At 39.8% G+C, this 13,312-nt stretch overlaps 2 protein-coding genes across 2 annotated transcripts in view; one reads left to right on the forward strand and one right to left on the reverse strand.

Annotated features, from left to right (window-relative positions):
• LOC139932733 (B-cell receptor CD22) overlaps positions 1-4,650 on the forward strand; it is a 23,908-nt gene extending 19,258 nt beyond the window's left edge. The window contains exons 13-16 of the mRNA XM_078286966.1: positions 184-241; positions 1,404-1,492; positions 1,586-1,664; positions 3,727-4,650. Of these exons, the coding sequence (XP_078143092.1) occupies positions 184-241; positions 1,404-1,492; positions 1,586-1,664; positions 3,727-3,957 (457 nt within the window). The 3' untranslated portion in view covers positions 3,958-4,650. The remainder of the gene's footprint in view (positions 1-183; positions 242-1,403; positions 1,493-1,585; positions 1,665-3,726) is intronic.
• LOC139932755 (myelin-associated glycoprotein-like) lies at positions 4,633-11,828 on the reverse strand. The gene is made up of 10 exons (XM_078286968.1): positions 11,783-11,828; positions 11,040-11,408; positions 10,152-10,448; positions 9,302-9,559; positions 8,935-9,204; positions 7,702-7,968; positions 6,422-6,721; positions 6,237-6,327; positions 5,815-5,884; positions 4,633-5,544 (listed from the first exon to the last, which is right to left on the reverse strand). The coding sequence occupies exons 1-10, from the start codon at positions 11,826-11,828 to the stop codon at positions 5,221-5,223; spliced, it is 2,292 nt and encodes a 763-aa protein (XP_078143094.1). The 3' UTR covers positions 4,633-5,220.
• Positions 11,829-13,312: the final 1,484 nt, after the last annotated feature.

Here is a 13,312-nt window from a genome sequence, read left to right on the forward strand (position 1 = left end):
AAACACACTGTCCCCGACCGGGACAAGGCAGACACTGTGGGGCCGAGGGCCGGATGGGCCGGAGTCAAAGGATCCATTGACGATCCCTCAGACACAAAATGGCGCGACGGGATTCTGCTGTGTCGTGTTGTAGTGAGAATTCACAGTTTTTTATTCTTATTCTCGTTGTTTCTCCCTCCACAGGTCCGCTTCCAACATCCACACTGTTTACACTACTGTGAATTTGCCCCAGGGAAAGCAGGTGAGATGGAGCAAAGCAAGTCAAGTCATGTTTATTGATAAAGCCCTTAATTAATCACTGTTCCAGTCTCACAGGGCTTCACACCACCCACACTATGAGAACAACAAATGAAGACAAAAGTACATGGTAGGCTTTTGTGAAATGCCCCAAATGAGAAGTTGTCCCAAGCTACACTAGGGCTGGACCGATATATTAGTTTGCCGATATTGGCTTTTATCATATTGCCCCTCAGCTATGGAACTCCCAGCCTGAGAATCTCAGGCTGGCACAATCGGTATCATATCTTTTACGTCACATCTTAAAACCTACTGTTATGTAAAAACCTTTTCTTAGAGTTTATTTTAACTTATTTTATTCTATTTAAATGTATTTTATTTATTTTCATTATTTATTGTATTGGATGTTTTATTGACTTTTTAAATTACATTTTTCTTGTTGTAAAGCACTTTGTAAGTCGGTTTTGAAAAGTGCTATGTAAATAAAGTTCACTATTATTATTGTAATTATTATTAAATATTGGATCATGGCCAGTCAGTGTCATCTATCTCTGATATGATAGAGGTTCTTCCCTGACCACAGCTAAATAATAACAATCTTTTTTTTTTTTTTTTCACATTTTGTTGATTCATTTAATTGTTCAATTATGTTTCTTCTTGTATTAATCCTTAATTTAAAGGCCTAATGTATCCCAGAGTTTCCCCTTTATTGAATGGTTGTTTTTGTCACCCAAAGACTTTTAGATGTGCAAAAATGATTTTGTTTTTTTTACATGAAAATCATCAAATTTAAACATATTGAATATCGGCACAAAATATTGGCTATCAGCTTTAGTCTAAAAATATCAGCCTTATGAAACCCATATCGGTCAAACCCTATTTAAAAATGAGGATGTGTGTTTGACTGATCAAGATGTTGCTTTGCCTGAAAAGGCCGAGTGTGTCTGTCTGTCTACACACACTGGTGTTGTGATGCCGCTGTGCTGTAGCTGAGTCTGTACAGTTCGCCCAGTCAATAACTGTCTGTCAGTGCAGTAATCATTCAGTATTCTGCATTGTGAAGGCAGGAATCAGTGAACACTTGCAGCATCTATTTGGAAGCATGAATGAACTGATTCACTTTGCTACTGTACATCCATTGATGCTTTCTGTCTACATCTGTTCAGGGTCGCCCACCGCAACGGCCAATCAGAGGGCAAGACAGAGACACAGAGGAGGATGATGATGCTCTCAACTATGCTTCCTTGCACATTGGGTATGGGCAAAAGTGAGATTTATGTTTTGCACATGCCAAGACCAGAAAGAAATGACTGGAAGACAAATAATCTGATGATATTTTGTTTTTCAGGAATAGACAGGTTCCCAAAGCCAAAGAGGGCGAGGATGATGTGTATGCGAAGGTAGTCAAGGCAAAGAAAAAGAAAAAGGTCAGCCACCTCAAATAAACCACTTTCATGCCAAGTTTAGATTATACAATTATAGGATTTTATAACACATTTCTATATAACTTAACCTAATACCTAATAATTGGTCTTACAGTGTGAGGTACATATTGGTGGTTGTGGTTGTTGGTAAATTATTGTAGTAAAGCTACTTTTGTAAACTCCCCAAAATAAGAAGTACTTACTTCTGAGAGGCCACAGTAGGAAAGAAGATGTTTCCTGTTGGGAAATTCACTCTATACACAAACTGATTACAGCAAGGAAAACACAGCTTTTCTCGTTAGTCATGTGTTTCGCAAGGCTGGGGCATTCATGAACTGAACTGAGAATACATGGTAAATTCCAATTCAGTTCCTGGAATTGGAGTTGGAATGTGAATGTGACCCAGCTCTAAGTAAACAGAATTGGAATTGAATTGGAATGACAGGAAACAGAATTGAATTCCATTAAATTCCACTTCTAAGAGAGTTTGTCTTGACTCACTAAACATTATGAATCAAACATTATGAATCAAATAAAAGACAGTTAAACAAATCAAATATATTCAATCATAATGTATGTATTACGATTACATGTTATGCATCAAATACAACCTGAAAGGTTCCTTTGATATTTTATGATATTCAGTATTGATAATATCAATTGAAAGGTCTCAGTGAGATCTTTTCAGTGCCAAAAGGACACAACTGAAATCATGACCCATAAGTTTTAATTAAACAAAAACTGAAAGCTGTAACAGTAAAAGTAGGGTTTTGTTTGCTGCCAAAAGGGTGTAACTGCACTTACGCCCTTTTGACACCAAGCAAAACCCCACTTTTGACACTGAACAAGCATTGTGGGTAGAGGATTCTAACAGCAAGGTCAACTCAAAATGCATGCTGACGTAAGTAATGCTAGCATGGCAGCATGATCACATCATTTTTAGTATCCTATTCATATCCTAATTAATATTCTAGGTCAATATTAGATGAATGTAAATATGTTAATATTCCCATGAAATACTTAGGCCTATAGATTCAAAATGTTATTTTATAATGTTCGGAGTGTGAACTGGTCAAGATGAGCTCTGATAGTAAGACTGCTGGTAGCTGAAGTTATCCCTCAGTGTTATGAGGAGTTTTACAGGTCTTTGAATGTGTCCCAGGACACATCAATAAGTGATGTGTCCTGGGACACATTCAAAAATGTATTATACTAGCAAAAGAAAAAAAAAGTAGTAGTTTAGAATCAAAAGTAGTTTCTTATGTCTATAGAGGTTTATTAAACGTTTTTAACAGAAAAAATTTATCAATCAATTTGATATGTTCCATGTAGCCTACAATTTTAAAGGCCTTGGTGAAAGTTGCTGAGCATTACTTCAAGATAAAGATATTCATTCTGATTTTGTTTTATATTTCTGTGTTGATTGAAGTGTAATTGCTAGATTTGTATTAAAATGAATATGCTTCACAATTGTTTACTTACATACGCCCATATTCTGCATGGCTGTATTGGGACAATGTTTGTGCCAAAAAGGCGTATTTCACTCTTTTGCCATTTTTAAAAAAGTTAACAAATATAATTCAACTTAAACAGTAGCAGTATTGTTTTTATAGTAATGCTCAATCTGATAACACAAAAAGTTTAAATATTGTGCTTAGTATGTGGTAACGGCAGCTGATCCAAATTTGATCCAAATTTGTTTTGGCTCCCCTGTAAAATCTACTATAACGCACTTACGCCCCTTTGGCTCCAAGCCCTCAATATATAACACTATGTGTAATCTCAGATATGTGGTAAGAAAACAAAACATGGAATTTCACTGACTTAAATTCAACTTCCCGAAATTCCAATTCAATTTCAATTCTGATTCCTGTAGGTTTTTTCAAATTCCAGTCCCAACTCCTCAGTTGAATTGGAATTGATGAGTTTATTCATGAATTGACCACCAACCCTGGGGTTTTGTATGAATTTTGATCTGCCTCAAATAATCTTTATAGAGGCTGCTGTCAGAAGTCATAACAGCAACCCACAGATGATCTGGTGACGATCTCTCCTGTGTTCCTAGGATGAACAGGGAAAGCTGGAGGACTATGAGAACGTCAGAGGAGCACGTGCTCCTAAGCGTCCAATGCCATCAAACGCCGACACAGACACCGAAGAAGAGGTAGAGCTAAACTACTCACAGGTGAGCTTCAAGGCAAAGCCTGGCCACCAAAGAAACAACCATCACCGCAACAGTGGCTACAGCGACTCAGACGACGAAGACAAGACCCAGTACTCCGAGGTCAAAATCTGACTAAAAATCTATATACAGTATATATGTCATTTATCTAAAGTGTAAACCCAACTCCTAACCCTAGCAGTGTTAGTGCCATACTCTACCTATTGAGCTATAAAGAGAGCAAGAGCATTAGGTTTTGTTTTTTCAATAATGATTTCACCACCATTTTGGATTTTTTTTTTTTGCTATTAAAAGATCATTTTTTGAGGCAGCTCTGCTTTTATTAGTGTGCAGTGTGACAGTGTGCAGTGGAAAGTGACAGGAAAGATAGAAAAAGACAGTGAGAATTAAATGTGTGTGAAATGTGTCATGAGCTGGAGCTGGATATGGTGCAAGTACCTAGACGATAAAGAGGAACAAGAAATTGTGTGTAGAGAAGAGCAAGTTTATTGACATCACTTTGACGTTTGTGCACATGTTCTGGGACACTGGTGTAATATTTGGTGAACATGGACATGATTACAGAATTTCTAAAAGCCCAGAATGATATGAGTGTAATGTGGTAAAGCTGTGGTGCAACAGCTTCACTGCGGCTTACTTCTGCAATACCAGAACAATTACATAACCTGCTTAGATTTCAGCCTGTGTATGACTTATAACTCATATCATTTCAGTACTAATGGCTTTCTTTGAACCAGCGTGAATATACTTTTAATGTCTTTTAACAAAAACTCATAAAAAGCTATCAATAAAATGTGTAAACTGTGACAGATATGACTCTATCTCTACCTACTTTTGATCTCATTTGGTTTCACACTGTGCATAAATAGCTATCAAATAATAAATTAATTAAGAATGGCAACTTTAAGAGAAACATTAGAGCTATTATTAAACCTAAACAAACAGTAGAGATTAATATAACAGTGATATATCTACAGTAGTGAAAGCGTACCATACAGACGAATAAGGTTCATGAGTTTAACATGAGGAGGGTACATTTAATGGTCGATTGTGGGGAACTTGTTGGTTTTTAAAGTTTCGTCCCCAACATGCAGATTAACACTGACATCTGCAGTGTACGGATGGTTTCCATTTAAGATCATTTTTAGGATGTTTTCTGCTTTGCTAGACAGCGTTCAGAAGAGAGAGACAAGCAGGATTGACAGAGAGAAAGAGTGAAAGCTGGTCTGCACAGCAACATGATGCCACCTTCACCCCTGCAGGCTTTAACGGGTTATTCTGCTCAAAATGTCTCGGCTGGGCCTCCCTTGACAGCTGGAAGTAGTCAAGTCCTGTAGCTGCGGGAGCCCAGAATCCTTTGCTTCCACCTCTGCTTCCCTAAGGCTGAGCCACGGCCTCCTCGCTGACCTCACCTCCATGATCACTGGTGTCTTTCTCTTGTCCCAAAGCAGTGTCTGCAACCGTCTCCTCATCCTTCGCCTCGCCTCCAGTGCTCTCTCTGGAGTGCAGGCGGATCTCGGCGTACTCGGCCGTCTTGGAGGCCAGGCCTCTGATCTCCCCTCCCCCCTCCTGGCCCTCCGCCTTGGCCTGGAGTTTAGCAAAGTCCACATTGGCGTAGTGGAGGATATCTTCCTCGTCTCCTCCGTCCCCCTCCAGCATGGCTTTATTGGCATAAACTGCCTCCACTTGTGAAGAGTTGGCCTAAGGACCAGCACAGACAGAGAGAGCACTTTGAGAAGAGGACACTTACTGTAGTTTTTCACCACAGTCTTGTTTTGTGCAGTCATGTTGTGTTGTGTTACTGATATTCACTCCACTGTTGTAACAGCAACTGCAGGTTAATTTCATCCATATATGTACTGTAATAGAACTATTACAGCGTACAGCATGTGTGGGGGTTTTGGTCTTTGTGTGTGCGCACGTGTAATTTTTCACATGAATACACACATGTGCAAGCATATTTAAACTCACCTCATCAGTAACTAAAAGGTCTGAAGTGTCCACCATTCCTTTGTTGGGTGAAAGGCTGCCTTTCTTTCTCCTGAGACCAACACAAAATGTCATTGTTAATAACATAATCAAGAACGAATATCCTGAAATCAAGAATGAATCCTGAATGTTAACATCTAGATTTATCGTAATATTAATCTCTTCTTTCAAAGGCATATTTAGGCATGTCCAGGGGTGGCCTTGGTCACCCATGAAATTTGAATTGCCAACCTGGGCGCCACCCCAGTTACACCTCCAACAGCAATGTCAAAATGTGTCTTTGCACCATTTTGCCCAACTCCCTCCCTCCCTCGCTTCCCTAAGTGTCCTGTACACAACACTGCTTTTAGGTGTTAGTCACTATATTTTCTGCTAAATACTCAAAGTGTTTCTAAGTCACTCACCTGCAAATGATTAGCTGCAGCAGAGTGCACAGCAGCAGCATCCCCACCGCCCCCGCAGCAGAGCCAATCAACAAAGAGATGGTATGGAAGCCTGTCAAGTCCCAATTATACAATATAGAGTCAGTAAAACCAGGCAGATTATACAAGAGAGAAGCCAAATTTAAATGCAGCATAGATTCCTCTACCTAGCTGAGTTTCACTGGACGACACGTTGAACGGCAAACTGTCAGATCCCACTGAGTTGGTGCTGAGGCAGACCAGAGAGGGCAGCGTGTCTTCATCCAGCTGCCGCAAGGTGATGAGGCTCCTGAGGCTCATGCTCCCCAGAGGCACCTCCCGGATTGGGATGTCGGCAGAGTGATTGACAGGCTCCCCGGCCAATTCCCACTGCAGCGAGGGAGGCGGGTTCCCGTGGCTGTCGCAGGAGCATCTGATCTGGGATAAAATCCTGACGCAGCGGGAGGAGGGCAGGATCTCAGGAGGAACTGAGAAGGAACCAGAAACATTTTCCAGATATAAAGTGATGCAGTGTCTTATAAGGTAATCTCAAAGGTAAAATACAGTGCTGTGCATAGACTATGAAACGTGGGGTGGAGTTAGCCTGAGGGTTAGTGTAGAAAAGAGCTACTCACCCCAGAACGCACTTTCCCATAATCCTCTTCTCCCTCCCACCTGAACTATTACCTGTCACTTCGCCTCACTGCCCCAGCTGTGTTGGATCAGGACTGATGTATTCAGTTTCTCCTTTTGTCTAAATAACTGTGTATTCCAACTATCTTCCGCCAATTTACCAGTGTTCCCACTGCCTTTAAGTCTGTGCGTTTATGACAAATGTAAGTTCTTATGTTTGGATTCTATTAATTGTTAATGGTATTTGATTTCATGTACATTTCTTTAACATTAATCTGATTCCTGTTGGATTCACTCAACTGGTGATAAGACCTGTCAACTGTAATCATCTTATGCTTTGGCAGTTTAACTTAATTCAATTTCAATTTCTCAAGTAGGCCTACCTGTAGTAACGTGCACTTGTAAAATATTTGTGAATATTTGAATTAACTTTTTTCCCAGAGCAAGCTTATTTTGTGATATTTTTTGTCAAATTATCTCTGCACTGGCAGATAATCTTGCTGGTTTCAACAAATTTCACTTGATACATGCCAAAATGACTTCTTTCAAGAAATCATCATAAAACAATGAAGAAAATCTTGAAACAACAAACTTCCTCCAAAGACAGTTTTAACTTTTATCAAGTAAATGTCCTGAAACAAGTTACATTATCCTGAAAAATAAAGTCTAATTTGCAAGATTTCTTTAAAAAAAGAAACTCTGGATACAAGATAAACGGCAAGTTTGTCAGTTTTTGCAGTGTATAACCAACCCTTTTCTATCTAATGGTTAGAAAAGACAAATCCCTGGTTGGCTGAAAAAATCTGGGGCTCAGACAACAAATTCAATCACTCACATGTTACATCGATACTGACAGGCTCTGAGTCTTCGGCTCCATGGTCGTTCCGAGCCTCACAGTAATATTCATCAGTTGAGAGCTTGGTCACGTTGAAGGTGAAGTCTCTCTCAGACCCGACAACCTCCTTTTCTCTTCCATCCACTCTGTACCAGGTGAAGTTCTCCACTGCTGGGTTGGCGATGCTGGAGCAGGTCAGAGTCACTGAGCTTCCCTCCAGCAGCGGACCGGAGGGGTCAGCCGACGCCGAGGTGTTCTTAGGGGGATCTGAGAGAAATCAATCAGTCTGTTAGTACTGTCCCAAAAGTCATCACCTATATGGGGGGGGGGGGGGGGGATGCAGAATCAACTTTCCCAACAATTACATGGATGGCTGGGTGGATGGATGTTCAATTTTGAGTTGCATGCCTTTTCAATAAACTGAAACAAACCTATTTATTAGTGGCAGACTATGGATGGAAATCACATCTTGATAAGGAGACACAAATGGCAAAGAAACTGTTATCAGCTATATGAGGGAAAACTGCAGAACTGCATATCACTGCTCAACTTTCCCAACAATTTACTTTTTGAATTAGCTTACAGATAGATGGGAATTGATCATAGAGGACCATAAATGTTATAGACTTTAAGAGGTGTACATGAACTTTCTTAACAGTCAATAGCAGACTATGGTTGGAGACACCCATGGCAAAAGAAAACGTCAGCATTGATAGATAGATAGATAGATAGATAGAGATCCCCAGGGGAATTGATGATACAGGATTATAAAATGTTACAGACACTAGAGAGGTGTACAAGTGCTTTCTAGTTAACAGTCAATATAAAAATCGTGTTCAATTTTGAGTGATTTTATCTTCTCAATAAGCTTAAACGACCTATTCATTTTTGGCAGACTGGTTGGAAATCACATCTTGATAAGGAGACACAAAAGAAAAGAAAACAAACATCTACACATAAATTACCACACTGGCACACGTGGACATACAACAGACCTCAGTCATGACAGTCTATTGCCACAGAAAGGATTTGAGGTTGTCACGCAGCAGGACAATGGGTCACTGTGCACCGTCCAGCCTCTGGCCCCGGGCCACGTGTGGTTAACCACAGCTGGACTTATGTAACTGTCGCCTCACAACATAGGGCCATATTCACTGCATGAATACACTGGAAACGTACAGTTTTGTTGTTATTGGTGCCCATCAATGTCATTATTGTGCCAAATGAACTTACAGTGAATGTCCAGCTGAACCGTTGTTGATTTTCCCTCTCCCAGGTCATTTATCGCTTCACAGTAGTAGCTGCCACTGTGGCTCGGGTCGGCGGCGGCTATGGCCAAGGTGGGTCCGGACTCTGCCGTGTCCTCATCGTCTCCATCCACTCTGTACCAGGTGTAGTTTGTGGCTGCTGGGTTGGCGTGGCTGCTGCAGGTCAGAGTCACTGGGCTTCCCTCCAGCAGCGGGCCAGAGGGGTCGATGCTCACTGTGGTGTTCTTAGGGGGAACTTGAAAAACAAAGACACAGACATGGGGTTCAGTTCATGTTGAATTTGGTCAACGGCGTGTGCGTCATCTCCTTTTTCCTCTCTCTTTCTCACTTACATTGCACATCTATCTGAATGACGGAGGAGTTCTGGGTCCCATATTTGTTTCTGGCTTCGCAGTAAAACTGGCTGTTCTCCTCTGAGACCTTGGTTGTAAACCTCTTCCTAAAACCCACTGGTGTCACCTGATCTCCATCCACGCTGTACCAGGTGTAGCTGTCCACTGCTGGATTTGCGTTACTACTGCAGGTCAGAGTCACTGAGCTGCCCTCTGGTACCAGACCAGGGAGACTGACTGATGTGTTGTTTGGAGGATCTGAAAGACAATTCTGAATTTGTTAAATGTTTTTATACATAACATTTATCATTCAGTCAATTTCTCTACCCCTTATTTCTTCCCAGGGTCACTTGGGGCTGGAGCCTATCCCAGCATGCATTGGGCAGAAGGCACCCTGAACAGCTCTCTAGTAGATCACCAGGTATGTAACACATATAGACAGACAATCACTCAAATTAAAACTTATGGACAATTTAGGGAGTCTCAAACATAACAAAACATGATATGAAATGACATGACACAACATATGTCATGACACCACACCATAACATAATAAAACATGACATGACACCATAACAAAATATAACATGAAGTAGCATGACATTACCTCATAACATAAAACATAACATTGCATGACATGGCACCATAGCATAACAAAACATGACATGATGTGACACCATAACATAACAAAACATAACATGACGAAGCATGACAAGACATCATTACATAAAATATAACAATGCATGACATGACATGGCATGATGTAGTATGATATGATAATATCACATGGGAAAATAATATTGCATGACATGATAACATAAGAGCGTAAAAATGCCTTAAATGTACTCACGAAGAACACTGATGGTCAAACTTTTCTCAAATGAAAGGTCGCTGCTGCCGGCTTGTCGGCTGTAGAGAGCGGTGCAGGAGACCCTCTGTCCGTGGTGCAGGTGAGAAGCCGTGAAGTTCACAACCGAGGTCATGACTTTAGCTTCCGTTTGCTCCTCGGTGTCGCCTATGCTGGGCGTCCATGTGAGAGTTGGGGGCAGAGTGGGGCAGGGAGCCGCAGCAGAGCAGCTCAGTCTCACCGGGGCTCCCTCCTCCACCTCCAGTCTGGATGGAGTTATGACCGGCCTCGGCAGGGAATCTGACGAGGGAAACAATCAATTTGCAAGATAGAAATCAAAGACACTGCAACAGGTGGCTTTATGTGTGCAACAGGGTTGGGGTCAATTCATGAATGAACTCATCAATTTCAAATCAACTAGGAAACAGAAATGGAGAATTAGAATTTCAGGAAGTTAAATTTAATTAAATGAAATTCTGTGAAATTCCATGTTCCACATATCTGAGATTACACATATTGTTATATATTATCAATACTGAATCTCATAAAATGTTAAAGGTTCCTTTCAGGTGGTATTTGATGCATCACATGCAATCGTAAAACCTTATGATTGAATGTATTTGATTTGTTTTGACTGTCCTGCATTTCATTTATAATGTTTAGGTCAAGACAAACTCTCTTAGAAGTGGAATTCCATGGAATTTAATGGAATTCAGTTCTGGTTCCAGTCATTCCAATTCAATTCCAATTCTGTTTCCATAGAACTGGGTGACATTCCAATTCCAGAAACTGAACTGGAATTGACCATGCATTCTCAATTCAATTCTTGAATGGCCCCAACCCTGCTGTAAAAGAGCACCAGGATAAAACGGAGTATTAAGGAACAAAAACCTTTCATGTTGATCTTGACGCTCGTTCTGAAGTTGAACTTCAGTGCGTTGTTGCACTCCAGTCTGAAGTAATAGTCGTCGTAGTGGTTAGAAGGAAGGTTGTTGAAGATGGTGGTGCAGTCCTTCTCACGCAGGTTCCCCGTCAGGTTTCCCTGCAGGATGTTCAAGTTCGCGTTCGCTCCGGTGAGGCTGGAATCAAACACCTGCGTTCGGCTCCAGCTTCCTCTCTTCCATATGGCTTTACATGAATCGTCTAGGTCTACATCCCAGCCCGAGGCCAAGTGAAATCTGCAGGGGACGATCACACAGGAGCCACCCAGGCCCTCTACAGTCTGGGGCATGAAGGCTGTCCAGTCTTGGCATAAAATACCTGGCGAACCACAATAACAAAACAATAAATATCACAAAAAATACCTGCCAAATATGCAAAAATTTAAATATTTAAAAAAGTAAATTATACAAAGTCTGATAAATGTGAATGACAGAAAAAAATAGAAAAAAACACCTGGGAATTTATAAAAAGTGTTATTTCTAAAACTGTAATTAGTAAACTAGTAAAAATACCTGGAAAAAACACACAAAAGTAAATGTTACAATAAACAAATGCTGTAAAATGTTACAAAATATCTGGGAAAATATAACAAACTTCATATCTTAAATCTTTTTTTTTTTTATTAAGAGTTATAAGTGGCAATATTAAGATTTATATATTAGTTGATGATTCAAAGTGATTAAATAGCTCACCTTGAAGTAGACAGCATATGAGGATAACTTTAACAGCAGCAGTCATGCTTTTCTGTCAGGTTGATAATCTGATGGAGAAGTACTGGACACAGAAGACATTTTATTTTTAGTCAACCTTTATTTAACCAGCCAGATCAATTAAGAGGAATTCCTAGTTATTTAGTCATTAGTTATTATTCCTAGTTAATTCCTATGCCTTTATAAGAGAAGGGGATATTTAACTTAGTGAATTTAAGTACAGTTAAGTCATCTGATTTTTAACACTTCCCTCTAAACAAGTTCTGGTTTTCATTGCCAAAAATATTCTGAGCATGAATATTGTTTCAAGCTTGTGACAAAGAAATTAGAATGCAGTTCTCCATTCATAGATCCAATTTTTTACTTTATTGGATCTATGAATTGACAAAATTAGAATTAAGATGTGATAATGTTCTACTACTGGTGATCATTCACTTGTTTTTGTTATTTTTCTGAAAAATAAATCTTACCTTAAAGCCAACAGTGACGTTCAGCATACGATATCTTTGTTTTCTATATAAAGAGCATATTTGAGAACAAAACAACAGATACACAGAGAACATTACCACAGAGCACACACTGATTTAAACACTCATTGATAAGGAATGAAGTTTAAATGTTTTACCAGCATTGACGGGTCAGCGATTCGAACATGAACTGAGTCATCCCAACCTCTTACTGTTTCTGGAGGCAGGCTACACAGAGGTCAGGGTTGTTTAGGGGAGTGGCACTCAGCACAAGAAGGGAGTTTTTTGTTTGTTTTTTCTAATGCACATCTCTTATATGACCAGGTCAGTTGTTTTCCTAGGGAATAATTACATGTGTTTTAATTATGAAAAATAATGCTTTACTGTAAGCAGAATTGTATAATACAGTATAAGTGTGTATTTAAAATTATGTTTTCTCAAAGAATATCCTGTTGAGCAGTCAATCTACTGTGGTGGATTTATTCAGTGTCATTAATATTTGATTTAAACAATATAGTGAGCCGAATTATTTACATATTTTACTAAATTAGACAGCGGAAATAAAGAAATAAAGCAAGAATTGGTGGAATTACAGTTATTGCAAAATGTTGCAACATACTGTAGTTGCTTTAACTGTAGCCAACCAGTCATCACGTGTTTCATTACAACATTTTTCCTCATTCTGAGAGGAAATGAACACAACTGAACTGCAACAGTGAAACTTATGTGCTTGTGTATGTTGCGATGTAGTTCAAAATATAGTGTTGTCAAGTTGAAGTAGTGCTAGCAGTAGTAATAACAGTAGTAGTAGTAGCAGCAGCGTAGTAATAGTAGCAGTAATAGTAGAAATAGCAGCAGCAGGAGCAGTGACAGTAGTAGAAGTAATGGTAGTAGTAGAACAGCAGTAATAGTAGTAGCAGTAATAGAAGCAGCAGTAGGCTGGTAGTAGCCTAGTATTAGTAGTAGCAGCAGTAGTAGTAACAGTAATAGTACTGATAGTAGTAGCAGCAATAGTAATAGTAACAGTGTCAGTAGTAGCAGCAGC

Source organism: Centroberyx gerrardi, chromosome 12, assembly GCF_048128805.1.
Source record: "Centroberyx gerrardi isolate f3 chromosome 12, fCenGer3.hap1.cur.20231027, whole genome shotgun sequence".
In the NCBI taxonomy this organism is placed as follows: Eukaryota; Metazoa; Chordata; class Actinopteri; order Beryciformes; family Berycidae; genus Centroberyx; species Centroberyx gerrardi.